Below are 22,701 nucleotides of genomic sequence, written 5' to 3'. Positions count from 1 at the left end.
TTGCCGTCGGCCCAGAAATTTTCCAGTTCAAGGTTCTTCCATTTGGATTATCAACAGCTCCACGCATATTCACGAAGTGTATGGCTGTGGTCTGCACTTACCTCCGTATCAAGGGCATAGAGATCTACCTGTATCATGACAATTGGCTTTTAGTAGATGTCTCCCAGGAAGCCCTATCATGCGCTATTGTAGTCGTTCTGAGCCTCCTCCATGCACTAGGACTCAGAATCAACAGGGAGAAATCCCACTTGACCCCCACACAAAGAGTACAGTTCATAGGGGCTGTACTCAATTCCAGGACTGGTCGGGCATATCTTCCATGAAATTGCATCAAAGATTTGGTCAAGCATGCCACTTCGGTATTTTTCAAGTGTCATACCAGAGCACGCAACAATCAATGTCTGCTGGGTCACATGGCAGTGACAGTATCAGTCATGGAATGGGCTAGACTGAGGATGAGGCCCTTACAAAATTGGTTCATTTGAACTTTCAACATCGCCGACAATCTTTTCTTGGTCAGGCTCACGGTACCAGAGGAGGTAGCTTCCAGCCTGAAGTGGTGGATGAACTCCCAGCATCTGATCTGGGGGAATGCCCTTTCTTCCCTTTCCTCTGTCCAGGGTCCTGATGCTTCTTTTTTAGGTTAGGGAACCCATTGCGGACCTCTACAAATGCAAGGTCTCTGGTCCCCCACAGAAACTACCTCCCACATAAATTTCCTGGAGTTAATGGCAGTCTGGAAGGCTCTGCGTGCCTTCGAGCCGTATCTTCTGCATTGACATATCCAGATCTTCACAGACAACACCACTGTTTTATGGTACCTAAACAAGCAATAGGGAATACATTCCTTGAGTCTTCTTTATCTCACCATGGACATTAACAACTGGGTCGTTGTGAGAGACATTCATCTGATGGCTCTCCATATCGCGGGAGTAGACAGCATCCTAGCAGATTCTCTCAGTCGCCTTCATCAGTGCTCCCATGAATGGCAATTGGTCAAGACAATTCTAGGGATGATCTTCAGGAAATGGGGTTGACCTGAGGTAGATCTTTTCACAACGCCTGGGAACAAGACTTGCAAAAACTTTTGCTCCAGAGCGGGAGTCAATCAGGGATCATTAGGCGATGCCTTTCTCCTGTAATGGAGAGGAGCCCTATTCTACGTTTTCCCTCCATTTCCCCTTCTCATGAGAGTAATCTCAAAAATTAGAGAGGACACCACAAATTGCATCCTAATTGCCCCATGGTGGCCGAGACAACCTTGGTTCAAAATACTGACGGACCTGGCGGAGGAACATTGTCTGCTGCTTCCACAAGTAGACGACCTAATTTCTTGGGACCAAGGTCAGGTTCATCACCCCGATCTCTGAAGCTCACGGCGTGGAGGATTTGGTGTCCAGAGACTGCTCTCCATTGATATCAGCAAATGTACAGATAATATTACAGTAGTTGCGGCGAGAACGCCGTCGACACGCCGTTCCTACCAAATGGGCTTCTTTTGTTAAGTTGCGGCTGTAAACACTTGTGATCCTAACTGTTCACTTACGGATATTCTATGTTCCTTCAACAATTATATAGTAGAGGCCTGAAATATTCCTCTATAAGAATATATACCGCAGCACTATCTGCAGTGAGAAGCAACATAGAGGGGTGTTCGATTTTCAGCCACCCCTTATGCAAGCAATTTCTACAGGGACTTAGGAAGTTGGCCCCTCCTATGAGAGACTTCATTCCTCAATGGGACATATCACTGGTGCTTAACAGTCTAACTTCGGTCCCATTCAAACCTCTCGCTACCATAGACTTGAGACTACTCTCTTGGAAGGTTGCCTTTTGGTAGTGATTACAACCTCAAGGAGAGCGAGTGAGCTTTCTGCGTTATGTATAGACTCTCCTTATACCATTTTACACAAGGAAAAGGTAATACTTAGGCTGGACATAGCCTTTCTCCCGAAGGTGGTGACTGACTTCCACGTAAATCAACCAGTCATATTGCCTTCCTTCTTTCCTTCTCCAACTTCAGACTTGGAGAAGAGATTACATTCCCTAGATGTCCGAAGAGCCCTGGCTTTTTATAAATCAAAGACTGAGTCTTTCTGTAAGTCGCAGCATCTATTCATATGCTATGGAGGGCATAGTAAGGGCATACCAATATCCTCCCAGAGACTAGCATCCTGGATTATACAGACTATTTGGTTAGTGAACCAAATCTCGCGAAGAGACCTACCACCTCAGATCTGAGCGCACTTGACATGGGGAGTGGTGACTTCTACAGCCTTTACAAGACGGGTGCCTCTGGTGGATCTGTGCAAGGCAGCTACCTGATTTAAACCCTCTACCTTTATAAGGCACTATAGGCTAGATGTTCAGGCTCAAACAGACTGTGCCTTTGGCAGGGCTGTGCTCTCGTTGGTACTGCAGTGAGACACTGACCCACCTCCGGTAAGTCAGCTTGTTATTCGCCCATATGTGTGATGCACAGAGACCACGAAGAAGAAAGACAGGTTGCTTACCTGTAACTGTAGTTCTTCGAGTGGTCATCTGTGCATTCACATAACCCTTCCACCATCCCCACTTCAGTGTCAATGTCATCTCTTATTGGTGCCGAGATATTTTTTTCTCCCTGGACTTGAGACTGCTTTTGCAGTCTTAAGGAACTGAGGGGAAGGCAGGAACCCGGGAGTTATATCATATGGACGGTGGGGGAGGGGTTCCTGTCAAAACTTGCTCAGCTTGGAAATTTCCTGAACAGGTCTCTGCGCAGGCGCAGAGCCTACATGTGTGAATGCACAGATGACCACTTGAAGAACTACAGTTACAGGTAAGCAACCTGTCTTTTCTCTGCCTCAGTTTCCCCTCCCCCCGCCCCTGTAGTGTTGCGTTGAAAATCCCACCCCCAATCTGCGACTAATGGTCTTTTTGAAATTTTTCCACATATTGTGCATATGTATTAACAGCATTATTTTCACTCTCCCATTTGGATAATCATGCATATTCTCTAAAATAATTCTGTGCATTTTTAACATAAGATGATCTGGAAAAAAAGATTTTATTTTTTAAGGAAAAGGAAATATAGAGGAATGGCAGGAATAGGTCATTGACACATTTATTCAGTTGTAAGTGCTCTAATACAAAGCCCCAAAGGGTTATCTAAGTAGAAGGTGAGTATTGCAAGAAAATGTAAAGTCAATATGACAGGCATATTCAATATTATTCTGTCAAAGGAAAAATATTGGAAGTCCTAAACAAACATGACTGGCCATTGTAGCCTTTTATTGTCAAGCCTTGGGAAACAAAAGATTTATTTGTAACTTTGCATGTACTAGTTTAGAACAGCAGATTATTAAGGGAACATTATTTCCGGAGATCTGGAAACTTAATAGTATAGTTGTCCCATTTTACATTGAAAGATTGGATGTGGGCAAGCCATGTAATGCTACCTGTAGGTTTTCAGCCATTTTAGTCTGTATGAATTTGGATAACTCTTTAACAAAACTAATCTTTCAAAGCTAACTTAAGTCTCTCTGTTCCCCCCCCACACACACACACACTTTCTACTTAGACTTGCTTAGAAGGGATTAGGATATGTAAATTACTGTTATTATTGCTGCATTAAATGCTTTCCAAAGATATTAATGTGGGCAGCAGGTGTCTTAAAGTTCATAAAATGTTTAGAAAGGGTTTGAGACCGCTGTTTAGCAATGAGGATGTCACAGGAGGTTTAGTTGACAGAGGAACCAGAAATGCCACTGGTTTACCTGCTGTGGTGTCAGAAAGGTTGTGATATTAAGGAATCACTTCAAAAAGAGAGAAATACATAGTGTGATTCATCATATTATTTAAAAAACCTCATTATAGGTTTATCTTGTTATATATTACATTATGATATAAAATTAAAAGACTGAGTTGGAATATGGTTAGAGTATATTGCAGTATGGTTCTATAACAAGTAGCAAACACATAGAATGTTGTAGAAATTAATCTAACATAAAAAGACTGACTACTCAGTGAACTCCTTGACATGTAACTGATCTCATAACTAAAGTGAATGCTGAAACAAGTTATGAGTGTTCGTGGAACCCCCCCCCCCCAGCAATAAGCAGAACTCCAGTCTCTATACCCCAGTGGGATTAAACCATCATCATTGTGTAACTTCCATTGCTACAAAATCCTCTTAAACTCAAATGCCAGAGGATTGCCTGCAGATTATTCTATTGATGCCTCATATCCTTGAAGACCTCACCCAACCTGTAGAATTAGCTTTAACATATGTGGCACGGATCGCACACTGTGGAAACCCTTTTAGTAATAACAGTCTTGAAAAATGTTCTTATTGGACCATAAAATGAACTTCTGAACTTCACTTCCTCTTGGTGTATAAGAATTGTCCCACATGTAAATTCCTTTCGAAATATAAAGGTAGTAACTGCCATAATGCCATGTGGAAGTCCTCTCTGCTGGTTTAATATTATTGACTGCCAACTTTCCACCATCATTATGCGTCTAAATCTAGGTAATGAGTAGAACTGGTACAAGAGATCATATAAAAACAAAGGCAAAGGGATATGGCATTAATCCACTAATAAAATCTTGGGAGATATGTATTGTCCCAGATTAATATAAATAAGTCATCTATATACTTACAGTATAGTACAGTATTTTCTGTAATTGTATTATCGTCTGCTTTAAGAACATTTTCCTCCTTTGTCCAAGACATAAATAAATTTGTAAGATTGGGGCTAAAGTATTCCCTATAAGCTTGGAAATAAAATTGTTCTCTGAAGTTTAAAATAATTGTTCTCTAGTTTAAGAGGATTTATATTGTGAGTAACCTCACTGATGAACTGCTGCTTAGACACTGTTCGTATGGATTTAGATTTTTATCCTAAGGTCTTCAGAGCTGCTAGGCATGTGAGGAGAGTGGGTGCCACTGTACATTTACTTATTTTGTATTCTAAAATTAACAGAGATTTTTCATAAACATTAAATAAAATAAAAATGCGAAGTCAACACATAATTTGGGGGCTTTAAAATGATAAATTGAAAGTCTATAGAAATTGGCTGTATAATTTCAGAGCCTTTTGGCAGACAACACTTGTTGATGGTTGATATGGAAAAGCCAGAAGAGGCCAGGCAACAACTAGAAGTATATTTTAATGATATCAGCTTGGTGTGTTCTTCTATAAGCCATAAGGAATTTTGCTCTCTGAAATTGTTGGCAGTGTTCTAAATATTAAAATTAAATATACTGAAAAATGTAAATGCATTGTTTCCATAACAGCCATATATACCTTACTTGAAGGCTTATTTTTTATTCTCTCTCTCTTTCTGTCTCTCTCTCTCTCTCTGTTGTCATTAGTATGCCTTAACAAAATATATAAATGTGGCATTGGTTGGGTCTCTGAGAGCAGGTTGTGGGGTGTGTGTGTGTGTGTTCAGTCCAGTTTCATTCATATAATGGCAGCATGGAACAATCCTGGTCCTGTTATGATTAATAACATATTCCACTAATTATAGCCATGATTTTTTAAATCATGTGTTGTTCTTGCTATTTATTGAAAATAAATTGCTATGGAAAATATTGAGATTATGGCTACAAATAGTGCAACTACCCAGTGGGATAGTTTATACAGCAGATGACAATTTGAAATAGCGTTATTCTGTATCATTGTATCTAAGTTAAGTATATATATAATTCTTAAGTACATGTTTGAGTTTGACAGTTTGAGGGAAGGAAATACCAGGACGATACAAAATGATGGATGAAAGGGGAGCATCAGAAAAACACAGGATCTACATAATATGCATAAAAGTAACTTTGGAAAGTAACCAAATGTATCTTCCTAGATTAATGAATATCCCCGTATGTGTTCAAATTTGGAACTTCTTAGATTTTCCGCAGATAAAAATCAGCAGTATGTTAATTCAACATATAAATCCTTGGTGCTGTTTAGGTTCTAGATTAGACTACTTTAATGGGCTCTATATGGAGCTGTCTTTGAAAAGTGTCTGAAAATAGTGATTGGTTCAAGATGCAGCTGCTAGGGTATCGATTATTGCAGGTGACATGGACCAATTTTGCAACAACTTCAGTGGCTGCCGGTTTGTTTCCAGGCCCAATTTAGAGTGCTGGTTTTGAGTTTAAAGGTCCTTAATTGTCTGGGCCCAACATACCTTAAGGACAATCTGCTTTCATATGAACCTTCCTGTGTGAACCTTTCCATCTTCATGGGAGGCACTATGGGTGCCCCCACTATCTGAAGAATAGCAGGTAGCAACATGCAGGATAATGTCTTCTCTGTGGTGACACTGAATCTGTGGATATCCATCTAGAAAAGTTCACCTCATTCCTTCTTACTGGCTTTTAGACACTAGGCCAAGGCGGTCCTCTTCCAGCAGGCTTTTGGGTTGTCCTGATTATGTCTTTTTCTTGCTTCTGGTTTTCCGATTGATATTGCTGCTAGTTAGTTTTTGTGGGGTGTTTTTAAAATGTTGGTTTGATTTTAGACGGTTAGTATATTTTGTTAGATGCTTTGGAAGCTCTTAATTGAGAGGCTAGTTGCAAACATCTTAAGTAAATAAGTAAAATAGTGTTTCCCGGAGAAAAGTATATTAAGGGAAGCATTTTAATGTATTTATAAGTTTTGTGCCTGATGTGGAGAACCCATAGCTCAGTGGTAGAGCACATGCTTTGCATCCATAAATGCTCAAGTTTCAACCCCTGGCATCTCCTGTTAAAAGGATCTCTGGTAGCAGGGGTGGGAAGGACCTCTACCTGTTAGAGTACATAGGACTCAGCTAGATGGGAAAATCGTTGGACACCATCAGACAAATAACACATTTGCTTGGTCTCTTCATAATTTAATCAGTGTAGAATGCTCACTAAAAAGTATCCATTCAGAAAAATAAAAGCACATTTACGCTTTTGTCTATCCTGTGGTGGTTTTTTTCTCAACTAATTAATTCCATGCTGTTTTTTATTTCTCTCTGAATCAAAACAGTAGCCTGTTCTTTTTATTCTCTCTGAAAAGCTTAAAGGGATTTTTTCTGATGTATGCTTCTGTTTTTATATTTCATTTTATAGTATTTTCCATATAGAGAATCTTTTTCTATCCCTTTTTTATCCATTGTTTTTAGATATTTAGAAATACAAATGCAATTATTCTGCATAAGAAGTGTATACAAGGCCATGATCCAAAGAAGATAATCGTGTGCTTGGGGGAGAGTTACATGCACATCTGGAAATTTGCCTTGTGGGTTTTTTTGTTCTATTTCAGAACCCACTACAAAGGATACAAAACACTTTTTAAACTGAACTGTGGGTGACTCTTTGATAGTGGGAACTGCTGTGGCAAAAACATTAAGCATACCTAAGTATAGTTCTCTTGCTCACCTAGATTGTTCTTGGGAAGGCCAGGTGTTTTATCCCAATTAATAAATTATGATTTACCAACAATTTAAATAACAAGACTAATGACAGCAGTTTGTTTAGTTATTTTTTAAGACTTGCCAAGCAAGAGGCGCATAATACAAAATTCCGCAAATTGGACTGTCATAGTGCAATCCTCCGTATGCTTACCTGAAAATAAGTCTTACTGAGTTCAGTGAGGGTTATAGTGCAGTCCTATGACATGCCTACTCAGATGTAAGTCCCATTGAATTCAATGGGTCTTACTCTCAGATAAGTGGACATAAGATTGCAACCTTACTCGCAGATAATTGCATATAGGATTGTAACCTAAATTAAGTATTTAAAGTTTTTTGTATACTTTTTTTCTAGTATGCTTATCTATTTTGTGCGAATTGTATACAGTGCTCAGGATTCTTAAATATTTATATTGTGGCTTAGCAATAAATCGTGTCCTCCTTTCTTTTTCCTGAATAGGCTGATGGGGGGATGTGGTCTTTCTGAGAACTTTATCTTTCAGTTTTTATAGATGCAGAAGTTGATACAAAATTTGCTGGTGTAATGATTTGAAGATTATGCCCTCAATAAATTGTAATTAATATCTATCTTTGGACTAAAGTTTCCTTTTGAACTTCGGGCAATCTATCAAAATTTCTGTAGTCAGTCTTTTATTACTATCTTGTCTTGAGCCCTTTTTTTAATGACATCTATTATCAGATTGAAATGGCGATTGAGACACTGCAAAAGTCTGATGGTCTGTCCACTCACAGAAGCTCTCTTCTCAACAGCCATGTAAGTTCCCTCTTCTTCATGTAAACTAATCCCTTGCTTGTTCTGCATGCCTAGCTTGCTTTCTAAATGCTTGTTTTGTTTTTCTCCCCCTTTAAAAAATTTTCTTCTGAATCTTCTTTTCTACTTTTATACTCCCACAGCAGCTCATTGCTGTTATCTTTTTTGGTTTCAGTGCACCGAAATGGTTGAGTTCTTTGATTTCCTAGCTCTTACATGGTTGATCTTGGTGTTGTATGTTTCCCAAACCACCATAAGCAGTTTTAAAATAATAAATCTGAGTTAACATGGGCTTCATCATACTGTTAAAAAATGTGTATTCTGTTATCATTTGATAAGCAACAAGCAGTCATAATTATGACAAAATGGGTTTTTAAAAGCAAAGAAACAATTTAATTACTTCATCTATATCTATATAAAACCAGTTCCTCAAATTCCATCATACTCTAGTATGATAAAGAAATGGAATCCAGGATGTGACCATCCAGGTGAAGGTATAGAAATGTATAGATAGGAGCAGACCTGATTTTCAAAGGCCGAAATCACAAGAGGAAGGAAGCAGGTTTGGTCTCCGTTCCGTTCATCTGTCTGCGTACTTCTCTTTATTCACTCCTGTGTAAGTTACCTTTTGCTACTATACAGACAAAGTGGTAATACTGTTGCAGTGGGGCAAAGCCCTTCCAACCCTGACGGTGGGTCACCAGGGCCCCTTTGACAGGAATTCTATAACAGGTACAAATGTGTGTCTGCACAGAACACCATTCAAGGGTCCTTGCAATATATAGCACTGCTTTTACACACAGCCTGCCCCTCAAAATGACAAATGTTTTGTTAGTTTTAAATAAGAACAACTTAATAAAATGACAGCAAAAAGCAGTATAATTATTGGGTTGGATCCAGGATCCGCCACCGCCAGCAGAAGAAGGACGTTCTGGCTGGTGGAAAACAGAGGAGACTGTGGGCAGTATCCAGTGGGGCCATTCTGTCTCCACTGGTTCCATTGCGCTCATGGGACCCACTGCTTTCACAACACATTTTTGTGGTTTTAAAGATAATCCTGGAAACTAGTGGAAACACTTGTTTCTGGATCAGGACAAGTCAGTGAACGTCCCTACTGCGAGCTCCACAGCCCAGCCCTGTTTCAGAAATGAGCTTTTTCACTTATTTCAGATTTTTTAGAACTACAGAAGCCTTGTTGCACAAGTGGTGGGTCTCACAGGCACAACAGAATGCTACTCTATTTTTGCCTATCCCTCTTCCTTCAGTAGCTCCCAGCACCACCTCCCACACTATTCTAGGGGATCTCCCAGGGTTCTGGAGCAGGTTTTCAGGGGTCGTAAGAACTACAGGGGGAGGGGTGAATTGGTGAAGATTGCCCCTCTCCTTTTCTGCCATAGGAAATGCTCCACTGGATCAGAAGCCTTTCATGGAAAGAAGGAGCCCTTCCAACGGTGGGAGACAAATGCTGAATTCAAGCCATTGATTTCAGTGGCTCTGCTGTAAGCACAACTCAGTTGGGATCCATCCCATAAAATATAAGTTACCATTGTAATGAATTGTGACACATTAAGCTGATCAGTCAAAATTGAGAGAAGTCACTGTACAAAGGCCACAGATATAGAAAAGTGCATTTCCTTTGCTGTATATATGCACTGCTTTCTGCAGTACAAGAATCCTGTTTCTTCATGGAGAAATGCATTGGTGAACTACTCCAATTTTTGGAGCCTAAGATTTGGTAAATTCTCATGCCACTGAGTGCAGAATTGAGCACAGCGTACTGGTATTGGTGTCCAAGGAGGGGAGAGGGCTTGGTTCATGATTGTAGTTTCTGTATGCGCAAAAACATACTACATTCTGAGTAGGTCTAGTGTTGTTGTTTTTAACAATCTAAGTGCTGTTTTCATACCCTAGTGCTTGCTCAATCACCACCACCCCCGCAAATTGTCCGTATTCAAAAATCTGTGAATAATGTTTGGGCCTTTATGCCACCTCATTATTCTTAAAATTGCAAACCCTATACATTTGAGATTTAGACATTAAAATAATGTTTTTCTAACTTGGTTCTGCATGGAAAAATACCTTAAAATACGCAAAACTGTGTAAATGTAATTCTGACATATATGTGGAAATAAGCCTAAAGAATGAAGTTTTAAAATTAAATTTCTGATTATCCACTAACCACCACCACCACCACCACAAATCCATTCACAGCGTTAGTGATTTGCCAGCACCTTTCCTGAAATGTGCTGGTAAATCTCATGAATATTATATTATTTGGTCTTTTCCTTATTGCTTTTTATCAAAGAACAGGCTTGCCTAAAGTAATTATACTTTGTGTTTTGCTCTATTTTCTGGGAAAGCAAAGTCAAGGCATTTTTTAAAAGCAAGGTGCTTTATAAAGTTCAGTTTTATTATAGCATGGCCCTTATACCAGATATTTCCCCTTGTAGCCATCCAAATATTTTGGCCTACAGTTCCCATCAGCCCTAGCCAGCATAGGTAATGGTGAGGAAGGGATGATGGGGACTGAAGGCCTAAACATCTGGAGGGCGACAAGTTTCCCACCCCTGCCTTATAGAAACTAGTGGTCCAGCAGAAAATTATGTGAATGTTTCTTCATAGAAAATAAAGCAGAGGATTCAGTCAACTCAAAAAAAGAAACAATCTGATTAATTTTACATATATCTTTGATTACTTTTAGACATTTTTCAAAGGGAAACATTATACATTTGCTAAATTAAATACCACACGGAGAAGTCGATAGCCTTATTTATCAGCCATTTAATCAGAAAATTAAATTAACGGTGTGATTATTTCCATGGATTTGATATAGAAACACACTGAAATACTACTCTTCAAAAGAGAACTACAGGATGGCTGGCAGTATGCCTAACATGCCATGCCATTGTTTATATATTCCTCATGGTTTATGAATTCATTCTTCTAATTTCACTTGAGTATTACTATCTTTCATTGTATTCTTTTAATTTTATCAATTCTTACCAGAAAAATGGACCAATAGGCTATATGAGGAAGATGCCATGTTTATTAGTAAAACAATAGTTATTTTTTTTACTTCTATGGGTTTATTTTTACTGAAAGTGCAACATGTAAGAAATCAAATACTTGATTCCCCACTCACCCAGCCACACACCATAATTCCATCATTCATTGATGGATCTAGAAGTCTTAGCCACGCCCCACCTGAGAAACACTTTGGAATACAGAGAACCCTTAGACTTAGCAGTTAAAGAAGGGCAACATTCAATAGATGGAACACCAGCACTAAGTTTAGTAGTTTAATTTGGGCAGAGTTCTTTAAGCTTTTAAAGTGGAATCTCTGTACTGTAGTGTTCTGTGCTCATCTCACTCCCCCCCCCCTTTTCCATGTATGGTAATTATCAGTTTGTGAGAGAGGTGGAGCAGAAGGATGAGGTTGAAACAGGGTGGGGAGTGTGGTAAATTGATGGGATTGTTATGTATTTTTGCATATAATAACGATATTTGGCTAAAACTTCAATTCAAATGCTTTTTGTAACAGGTTTCAAGTAATGAATTACAATGCTATTGCTTAACACTTTATGGGTGTATGGCATTTTAATAGCAAAACTTTACACTTGTTAAGGACATGATCATAACGTTGTTAACTTACATTTTCTTTAAAATGATTTCTATATAGGGCTGAATGTTGATGCTTCCTCCTTTCTGTGACTTTTTCATTACTTTAATGTCCATCCCCTGTTTGTACCCAGCATCTGATATTCAGAGGTATATGCATCTGAGCATGGAAGTTACAGATAAATAGCTGTAATGCTAATGAGCACTGATAAACCTATCCTGCATGAATTTGTGCTGGTATATTTGTTGTTTACCAGAGAGGCATCACCTCCTACTTGTCTCAAAGGCAGGGCCAAGTTTGTCCAGTCACTGTTAGCATCCATCACTGTGCAAAAGAGCTGTATGTATACTCATCCTTGATTGTCCATGGTCCCAAACATGTTGATTTTTTTCAGCTTAAAATGGTGTGTGGCCTAGAACAGACTTCTTTTCATTTTATAATCCAAAACTAAGGATTTTTCATCAGTGAAATATGTCTATCCTAAAACACATATCTTGTTTTTGTTCTTAACTTGGACTGTGCTCTGTCAACAATAGCTACTGAAATTGAAGTTACCTTCTGTCAGAAGTAAAGTTTATTAGCAGAATGCATTTAAAATTAATCTAAGTAGTATATAATCCATCTGGGGGGGGGGGGGAACCCAAATGCTACGTTTATAATGTAATTGAGAAATGTGTATAGTTTTTGTAATTGCTATTCAGTGTTTCCCTTTGGGATAAATAGCAATAGCATATCTTCTTTAATCTATCCTGATCAATTATAAGTTAAGTGCAAAGATTGAAAGCTATGATAGTTTTGGTTTCTTTCCTCAGGTATACTTATTTTAGTTAGTTAGTGAAATAAATGTGTTTAATACACCAAGGTAAAAGTTACCATTTCCCCAGATGCATTATCATAGATTGTATGTTCATAATGGTAAATAACTACTTTGAGAGACATTTGTGAATATGTGATATTTGAAAATGACATTGTGTAAGTGAGCTAAAGTAAAATAATACATTGTTTTACGCACTTCAGTGAAACAACAAAAATGAACCCTGCCTCAATGAAAATCAATTTTGAGTTTTGAAGTATAGGTTAGCGTAGCATAGCCTTTTCCATTTTGATACTAGTTCTTGGCTGAGGTGAAATTTGAACTCAAATGCAAATTCATTAGTAGCCTTTCAGGAGCATCTGCTCCTGTATTTTGAGGATGGGCCTAATGCTGCCTGACACCAGGGGAAGCCAGAGGGTGGGTAGCCTGGGTAAGCACCACTTGTGATAAGCACATTAATTGCTCACCACCAGCACCTTTCATTTTGTTTCATCCACCTGGCTAATGTTGAATTGCTGTATTGGCAGGGGCAAAAGGTACAAGGCATGACGGCTGAAGGGGAGTCTCCTCTTCTTCAGTCCATCCCATACCTTTTAAGAAGACATGCCCGCCCTCTTTACCTGTGTGACTTCTCATCTGCCCGCCCCATGGTTTACGGATTCCTGCATAACTGTCTCATTATGGACTTAGTGGCTACTGATTGACAGGGATGGCAGTAAAGTTTATACCAGGGCTGTTTTACCTTAGTGGCCTCGGTTGCCTTCATAGCAGTACTAGCAATTGAAATGTTTTAATCGCTGGATATTTGTTGCATTAAGTACTTTTGTATTGCCTAGGGACACTGATATTAAGAGAGTAAGAAGGTTCAGCACTACTCGAGGCTTCCTTATGAAATCTTGGGGCTTTTGGTATCCAAACTGGTCTGATGACTGCAGTGAATTTTCAGCTCAAAAGGCACTGTACCTCGGGGATCCCTGAAATGTTTATATTATTCATCCTCTCAGTAGATCTCCAATGGATGGGTTGATTGCTACAGCCCCGAATTCTTGCTGTTTCTGCACCAAAATGTTTGGAAATGTGTTAATAAATGTGTCCCTGTTTTCACCTAGCTAAGTGTTCCCCTTCCCACTGTGGGCTTGAAATGTGCTTGAACATCCAAAAAAGAATATAAAATATCTATTATAACGCTAACAATGTCAGAGGCCCAAACACCAGTAGAACATATTATTTCCCCCCACCCCTTCCAGTGGAACAGGAGATGGAAAAGCTAGCACAGTGATTCCGAAACTATGCAGCAAGACAACTCCTAGTGTGCTGTGCAAAATAAATTATTGCAATAATTAAATATCTACCCACAGAGGCTTTCTTCTGCATCTGTGCATTATTCACTGCACACTTTTTTCCTCCTTCCTGCCAAGTCTCTACTAGGGATGATATTTCTATCCCATCTCTTCAGTGAATGTGATTGAATCATTCAGGCACGCCCAAAGCAGAGATGCAGCAGAATTGCCTGCCTTCCGTTGAGTTTCCTGCTTCTCTGCATGAACTGTTACTCTGGACTTGCCTCCTTCCAATCAGGAGGAATGCCTAGAACAGTGACTCCTGTAGAAACAATGCATGGAGGCTTATCTGGTGGTGTGTAGTTCTTAACTCTAAACCCTTTGGAGTGTAGAAGTAAAGTGTGGAGCAGTCAAGGGAAGTTTTAGAAACATTGGCCTATTTTTGGCCCTCCAGTCAAGATTTTTTCCAGTGTTCAAAAGTTGCTGGGAATATCTAAACAGAAACTGTCTTTGATATGCCATCTTCCAAACTTCTGTATACTGGGTAGGCACAATGCAGATCCTAGATCAGGCAGCCCTCAAGGCGCTCAAGATGCTACCTTCATCCAGATAAAATGACTAGATACAAGTGCCATATGAATTTATCCCTTTAATAAAGATCCTCTCATTTTTTTCCTCCATATTGCAGATTGGGGAGACAGGCACTGTGGGGGGGAGGGTTGGGTGATCACGGGGTAAAAGAAGCCTTTGTGGCTTCTCCCCCCATATGTGCCATGCATGTGACCGTAATTTGCATAATTACCTGGGTTGCAGTGCGGATTGTCGCATTGTCTGAACTTGGGGCTCAGCAGCGGTGGCTTCATACACACCCTACAACCCCCACTGAAAGTCGTGGGTTGTAGGGTGAGTACGAAGCTACCCCTGCTGCGCACCAGATTTGAATGACATGGCAACCTGCGCTGCAGTGCGGGTGAACATGCAAATTATGGTTGTGCTTGCAGCATATGTAGGGGCAGGCGGAAAAGCCATGATGGCTTCTTTTACCCCCGTGGTGGTCCAAACCCAGACACTGAAGTTGATAAATAATGGTTACTCTAAGACCACCCAGTGAGTTTATGACAGACAAGATTTGAACTGGGGTCTTCCTCTTTCACAGCTCAGTCTCTTGGGCACTGCTGTATGTAACTCTAATTTGTTTTTGGTTCACTGCTGACAAATTTAAATTGTAACTTTAGAAATGTATAAATCATGACCAGTAGAATTAAAAGTGTGACATAAAGGTGACCTCAGAATCCATAATTCTTGTTGATATCTAGTTGGTATCTTTAACAGTTCAGTTTTTGTTTGTCAGCCATACTTTATATTATGACTAGTTGTATCTTCTCCTTTTTCTGCCTGGTTGTACAGAGAGTTTATCAAAATCTTCCTATGTAACTGTTCGAGTATTTTATGTTTCATGAAATACTTCACTCTTGTTTATATTAACTTTTTTTAAAAGTTTGGTGGTATCTGAAGCTTTATTTCATACATATAAATATTGAATTCTGTTGCTTATTTCAGATTGAACATGGATTTTCATAAAGTCCATGGAATAGCTGATTCGAGGCAGAATCCAGTGTTGCACGAGCAGCCTTCTGCTCACCTGACGAGACTTTTTTCCTCTCTCCTGTAGCCCCTGTCCCCCCTTCCAGATCTGCTCAGGAAGGTTCCACAACCATCTAGAGCAGATTCTAAGGCTGTGTGGGGAGCTGCATGGAGGAGTGGAATCCTGCATTCCCCTCCCAGTTCCACTGACCAAAGCAGTTCCATCAGATGAAAACCTTCACTGGATTTCACCCATGGAGGTGGTTTAAAAGCCTTTATATTTGGGCCTATTGATGCTTGATGAATTCAGCATACATTTCTGGAAAATGTGTTCCTTATTCTAAATGTGGAAATTTTAAATGCCGCTGCCAATTCTCTTGCACCCCACTGATTCTTCTGTGCAAGTGGTGGGTCCTTCCAGTTCCGTTGTGCAAGTGGGACCCGCCACTTGCAGAACAGAGATTTAATGCTTCCTAGAGGAATCCCTGAAATGAGCGGAAACGCTTGTTTCTAGATTGGGACAGGTCAGCGGAGCTCCCTTATGTGAGCTCTGCTGACCTATCCCATTCCAGAAATGAGAAGTTTTGCTTGTTTCTGGTTGCCCACAGAAGTGCTAAATCTCCATTCTGCAAGCAGTGGGCTTCACTTGCAGAAGGGAATTGGCGGGGTGCAACAGAATCAGCAGGGGTGTAAATGCTTCATTGGTTACTGCCCCAAGTTTTAAAGGTAAAAACTAAATACAAGCCATTTCCTATTAAAGCCCCTTGTAGGCCTATATATAAGCGTATCATTCAAATATGTGTGTGTTTTATTTTCTAAATGTTTATTTTATTAAAACCGTAACAGAAGCTAAAATGATTTGATTTTATAGAACTAGAGATTTTGTTTCTCTCATGATAAGTGCAACCTGTTCTGTATATATTGCAAGTATGTAAAAAAAAAAAAAAAGCCCTTTAGGATAGATATATTGATGCTCATATAAATGTTTTCCTACCTGGTTTCACATTTAAATCCCAGATAAAATAACCTAAAAGAAAATAGTTTCATAGGGTCAAAATATTTAAGTGAAATTGAATATACCACTCTTCTGGTCCTTGCCAGGGGCATGATTTGATCTCTAGTTTTCAGCTTTTATGTTTGTATATACTGTAATAATGTTAAGCTTGGCAGTCCAGTAATACAGAAGCATGGCGTAGTGTTACCATCATTTCATAAGAATAGTTTCTTTTTGTGTGAATTACTTTCAGTATTGCTTATATTCTTGTAATTGCTAACATTTTACCTCAAAGTATATACCAGGACACATTAAATCAATCTGTTGTTATTTTCCCAATGTAATTAGTTTGCTTGAGGTTGCATGCTTATGAGTGCTGCTATTTCCCTATAATTGCCTGTAGAGAATTAACTGGAATTGGAAAAAGTTGTAGCTACCTAAACATTAAAAACTATTTTAGTATTCATGTTATCTCATATCTGCTGAAGGCATAACTGTTCTGTGAAGTTGTGTTGAGTTCATTTTTCTTCTTTGTTCCCAAACCGAAATAGCTCCAGTGGCTTTTAGACAACTATGAAACAGCAGAAGGAGTTAGTCTCCCCAGAAGTACCCTCTACAACCATTACTTGAGACACTGTCAGGAGCATAAATTGGACCCAGTCAACGCTGCCTCTTTTGGAAAACTAATAAGGTCAATTTTCATGGGCCTACGGACCAGAAGATTGGGAACCAGGTTGGTGTAAGCAAACAAAGTTCTGAGAATGGGAGGGGGAATAATTCCTTCTAATAGCACACTCAGTGCCCCTGTGTCATCAGGTATAGAGCTGAAACAGGGACACTGAGGAACAAGAGAGAGGTATCAGCATGCTCAGGGAAGCCCCAAGGTTTGGAGAAGTACAGAAAAACAAACAGCAAAAGGGGGCAACTATCCCAAGTAGTCTTAGCTGGTAGTAACTGACCAAGAAAGCGGTCTTGGGGTTGTAGTGGATAGCTCAGTGAAAGTCCCTACTATTATTTCTGATCTCAGATTGGTGACAGCAGCAGGGAGATGCCCTCCATGGGGATTTCTCCAGGGGTAGAGCTTGGAGCCTAAGCCCCAGCCCCTGGAGAAACCCTAAGAGGCTGTGTGGGCTGGATTTGGATCTCCCACGGGCCAAATTAGGCCTGTGGGCTGGAGGATCTGCATCCCTAGCTTATAGTATCCCATAAGAGGGCATGGCTGACTGGCTGGAACCCTAAACAGGAGCACTCTTGTTTGAGCATGAGGATATACCAGGAAGAAGGGTGAGGATATACCTGGAACATCTTGTTCTAGGTTCTGCTTGTTTTCCATTAAAGTGTACTACTGTAAACACAAAGATAGTTCGTTACTCTAAATAAACTTTAGACACAGTACATTAAAATATGTATTAAGCGCTTTTCCCTTTAATAATGATGTATAAAATATTGGCAAAGCAACAGTTAGTTTCTATCATATCTTAAGATGTAAATATATTAGTTAGTACCTGCAGGCTATATCTCCCATTCCAATTCTGAAGATGCATCATTTAACAAATGAGGTTGATGTTAGATACGGACAAATTCCTTTGTCATTTTTTTCCAAACGTTTTCCCTCCTTTTTCTCAGTCAAACTGTCTCTTTTCAAACCAGTTATTAGAGGAAAGTTCCTTAGATCAAGAACACAAGTACTCCTTGAAACAAAGGTGAGAGATTTGTAGATTCACCCTATGCAATAAACATTAAAAGCCCAGGTAACAAGTATTTCAGAATACAAGGGAGCTTCACATATTGATCTACTATGCAATAAATGTTCCAAATGCCATTATATGGATAAAACCAATAGCATTTTGAATGTGAACAAACAAAATACTAGAACCCGGGGTCATCCTACAAAGCTTATTGGTGGGAGATTCAGGGCAGATAAAAGGAAGGACTTCTTCACACAGCACATAGTTAAACTACGGAATTCACTACCCCAGGATGTAGTGATGGCCACCCACTTGGATGGCTTTAAAAGGGGGTTGGACAAATTCCTGGAGGAAAAAGCTATCAATGGCTACTAGTCTTGATGGCTATGTGCTGCCTCCAGTACCAGAGGCAGTGAGCCTATATACACCAGTTGCTAGGCAACATGGGTGGGAGGGTGCTGTTGCGCTCGTGTCCTGCTTGTGGGTTCCTGGTCAACAGCTGGTTGGCCACTGTGTGAACAGAATGCTGGACTAGATGGACCTTTGGTCTGATCCAGCATGGCTGTTATGTTCTTATGTACTATAAAATAATGATGATGGATATAAGCTACTTATTACTTATGCTGAACTTTTTGCTCAGCGTGACAAAATTCCTTTTGAACTTAAGTTGTTGTCCTTAAAGGAAATCTCTACAGTGCCTAGTTCAAAGCTTGGGGCTATATCCAATGCTGCCCATGTACATCTACTGATTATGTTGTGCTAGCAGGACGCACTTCTGGCACAACAAGAAACACTTCTTAGAACAACCCGGAAACAATCCGAAATGCTTGGTTCCGGAATGGTACAGGTCAGTGGAGCTCCCTCTTGAGAGCTCCACTTACCTGCTCTGTTCTAGGAACTAGCACTTCATGTTGGTTCCGGTTGCCTTAGGAAGCAACTAGTTTCCAGCTGCACTGGTGGTGGGTTCCACTAGCACATGAGGAGTTTTGGATACTGCCCTTAAGAATTACAATTAATAATTTTTTAACTAATAGTAACTGGCTACAGTCCTGCATACTCTGTTGACTTTATGAGATTTAGCAGACTTAGATTTAGCATAGAGCCCTTAAGTTCCTTAATCATTACAACCATCCACAGTCCCGTGTTGGGGACATTTTTTCTTTGAAGGGTGAAAACCTTGTGAACAGGCCAGTATGTGAAATGATCATAAAATACTTGCAGTTGTTACCAACTGAAAATCTAAGATACGGCTAGCTTCTCATTCTGCTGGGACTAACGTGGCTACATCAGTGTATACTTACACAGTCCATAGTTAAGCAGCCGGACTTTGGGTTCTTCCAGATGAGGCTGTTTGGGTGCAATTGCCCTGCCTCAAACATGGAATTTTATAAGGGGGAGGGCAGACATCCTTGTATTCCATTTGTAATCCTCCTGTGTTTTTTCACAGCTTCTTCCATGTTCTTTCTTAACACACACACAAAAAGGTTAAGGAGAGAAAGATAGAATAGTTGCACAATGCTTTCTGACTGATGATGGTAGGAGCTGTTCATCCGGAAGTACCCTTATACTAGTATAAGACAGCATTTAATTCTGAAATTTGCAAGGTTTCAAGAACAACTGAGAACAACCCAGAGGAATCACAGAAACTTCAGAATGTAGTATGCATTCCTTTATTTTTAATGGTTGTTTTTTCCAAAGGGGGAACTCCAAATATCACTATTATGGGATTCGTGTCAAGCCAGACTCTCCTCTTAATCGGCTACAAGAGGACATGCAATATATGGCTATGAGACAGCAACCCATGCAGCAGAAACAAAGGTAGAGTATCACCAAATGAACCATTCTAGTAAGCATTTAGCATCTTTTTCAGCTTCCTGCTATTTGATTGCTCTGTGTGTGTGTGTGTGTGTGTAGGGGTGGAGTGCAGTATCTTTAGTATATAACAAATAGTCCTGATAACTTCACTAGTTAGATGCTTTACCCATGGGTCTCTCAGATAATTGGAATATCTTTATCTGGAAAGAAATAATGTCCTGAAGTAATACTATGTCATAGTTTCATACTATTATGCTTTTTTAAATACTTTATACATTTTATGTTTCCAGAATCTTCTCACCTTGAAATCAGCAGGAATGCTCATATAACTATGAGAACAGGTTTTAGCCTTTAATGAGACAGTCTTTTCTAAACAGATGAAGGAGGAGATGGAATTAAGTATGCCATTCTAGGGGGCAGGGGTCCCCAACCGTTTTGGAATCATGGGCACATTTGGGAATTTGAAAAACTGCTGTTTCTCACACTACCACCACAAAATGCCTTATCAGTAGATCACCACTTTGGCTTGTTCCTGTCACATCTATGGATCTTAGGCTGCATCTTATTCAGCAAAAGCTTTTGTTTCATGTCTATTGGATACCGCAATGTCTCTTTAATAAGGGTTTGTCTAATTTGGCTAATTGCTGGCAGTTGCAATACAGTGAATGCTTCTTTTAAACATATGTTTTGGCAAAGTCCAGTAGCATCTTTTTGGGAGGAGGTTATTACACAGATAAATTTTGTACTGGAACAGTTTTTAATATTCACTGATGTACATGCTCTTTTAAATTATTTACCTGCTTCATGGAAATTAACAAATGGTTAGTGTGAGTTGCTTCTCCGCGCCCTTTTGACAGCTAAAAGACTCATATTACAACATTGGAAGGATAAACTCTTACCTCTTGTAATGCAATGGATTGAGGACCTTACACGGATTCAATATTTTAATGGGTGGCATATAGACACCACCTTCAAATAGATAGTTATTTGGATATTTGGTGCGCTTTTGTTGAAGTCTAGAAAGTTTCATGCATTTCATATATATTCATTGCTATGCATATATACAAATTCATGTATGTATATATTAAAAAAAACACAGGGGGCGCCATGTTGGGGATCTCTGCCCTGGGGTGAAGTTTAGGATATTAATATAACAAAAAAAATATTTTTGATTGCATAGCACAACTATGCAACAGTTGGTGGGCAATTGTTTTGTCCCCAAGGGACAAAACAGTTGGGATGGGCAGTAGGTCACGGGCTGTACCAGTGCATGCACACCATGCATACTTACATACACTCATGCATTCTCCCCCCCCCTCTCTCTGTCTCAATCTCTCTCTCGCACACATGCACACTTGTGTGCATGCAAACACACACTCATGCACACGGATTTCCTCTCCATCTCAGCGGGCCAGGATGGGGAAGTTTACACCTCCCCTTCCTGCATGCTGAGGGGACTTTGCACCTCTCCCCCACACCAGTCAGCTGGTGGGGAACCAGACCATTTAAACAGAGAAGACCGTGTATTATGCCATGTATCTTCCCCATTTAAATTGTGCTTCCAACAGTCCACCAAACAGTTTAGTGGGCTATTGGGAGTGCACTTGTTCTGGAGAAGAGGGCATGCGGGGCCTGCTCTCCTCCCATGTCCCTCCCTAGCAGCAGCGGGCTTCAGACAGGTGTTTGGTGAGCTATTGGGAAGAGGGTGTGTGGGGATTAATCTACTTAATGCACATTCATCCCCAGCACAATTGGGCCGTAGGGAGCACAGTCATACTGGAAAAGAGTGTACATGGGGAGACTCATCCCCGCACACCTTCTTTCACAGTACAATTGGGCTCCAGCAGTGCAATTGTGCTGGGAATGAAGGTGCCCGTCAGATCGTTCCCTCACCTCCTCTTTGCCGGCATGATTTGGCTCCCCATAGCTTGCCAAACACCTGTTTCAAGGGCCATCGTGAGCCTGCTGGTGCTGGGGAAGAAGGCATGTGAGGAGAGTCACCCCCATGTGCCCTCTTCCCCAGAGCAGTTGGACTCCCATAGCCCACCAAACAACTGCTAGGTGGTTTATTGGGAGCCTAATCATTCTGGGAAAGCTGCAGTAGCAGCCGAAGTGGTAGCGTGGGAAGAAGGGCTGGGGGGGTTACCCATGGTGGACCACAATGGGATAAAGTCATTGGTAGTTGTGCAGCAAAATAAGGAATCAGGATTAGGGAGGACAGTAAATTACATCTGAGTTATGCTTGCATGGGAATGCTTTATGTTGTCCTTCAGCCATTATTACAAGGTATAATAATTTTGTCATGTACCATTAAATATTATGAGGAATGAGTGAAATGGTTTGGTTGTGAAACAGACTCTTATTCTATTTCTTACCTCAGTTTGTCTTTGACAAACTATTGCCATCAAACAGCATTTGAAAATGTTATTTAGCATTATTCAAAATCATTCAACAAACATTTTGACTCCTGGCCCGGTCAGAAACCTCAATCCTGAAAAGCAGGAGCAAGAGATCCTTGTATACAGCAGTACTTTTATTTAGTTTTTAAACATGGCAACATGACTCCCCTACGTATTGCATAAACTTCTGGTTAAGTGGCCCTGAAATCAAATATGTACTGTATAAAGGGTTTCATTGGATCTTCCAGAATCTCCATTTCAGTTCATTTGGTGTAGTTATGGGTGAATCCTGTCTAACTTGTCACATTACT

General features: G+C 40.1%; 1 protein-coding gene across 6 annotated transcripts in view; it reads left to right on the top strand.

Annotated features, from left to right (window-relative positions):
* The window catches only part of RFX3 (regulatory factor X3), a 172,833-nt gene that overhangs the window by 110,815 nt on the left and 39,317 nt on the right, over window positions 1-22,701 (top strand). For 5 of the 6 annotated variants that reach the window (XM_084834413.1, XM_084834412.1, XM_084834410.1 and 2 more), the window contains exons 5-7: window positions 8,126-8,200; window positions 17,040-17,221; window positions 19,875-19,994. In XM_084834413.1, the coding sequence (XP_084690539.1) occupies window positions 8,126-8,200; window positions 17,040-17,221; window positions 19,875-19,994 (377 nt within the window). The remainder of the gene's footprint in view (window positions 1-8,125; window positions 8,201-17,039; window positions 17,222-19,874; window positions 19,995-22,701) is intronic. The other variant, XM_084834411.1, reaches the window with a different exon arrangement.

The sequence above is a fragment of the Heloderma suspectum genome, chromosome 2, assembly GCF_057233095.1.
Source record: "Heloderma suspectum isolate Gila_16-S chromosome 2, 16-S_ref, whole genome shotgun sequence".
Taxonomy (NCBI): Eukaryota; Metazoa; Chordata; class Lepidosauria; order Squamata; family Helodermatidae; genus Heloderma; species Heloderma suspectum.
This window is presented reverse-complemented; position numbering and strand designations above follow the sequence as displayed.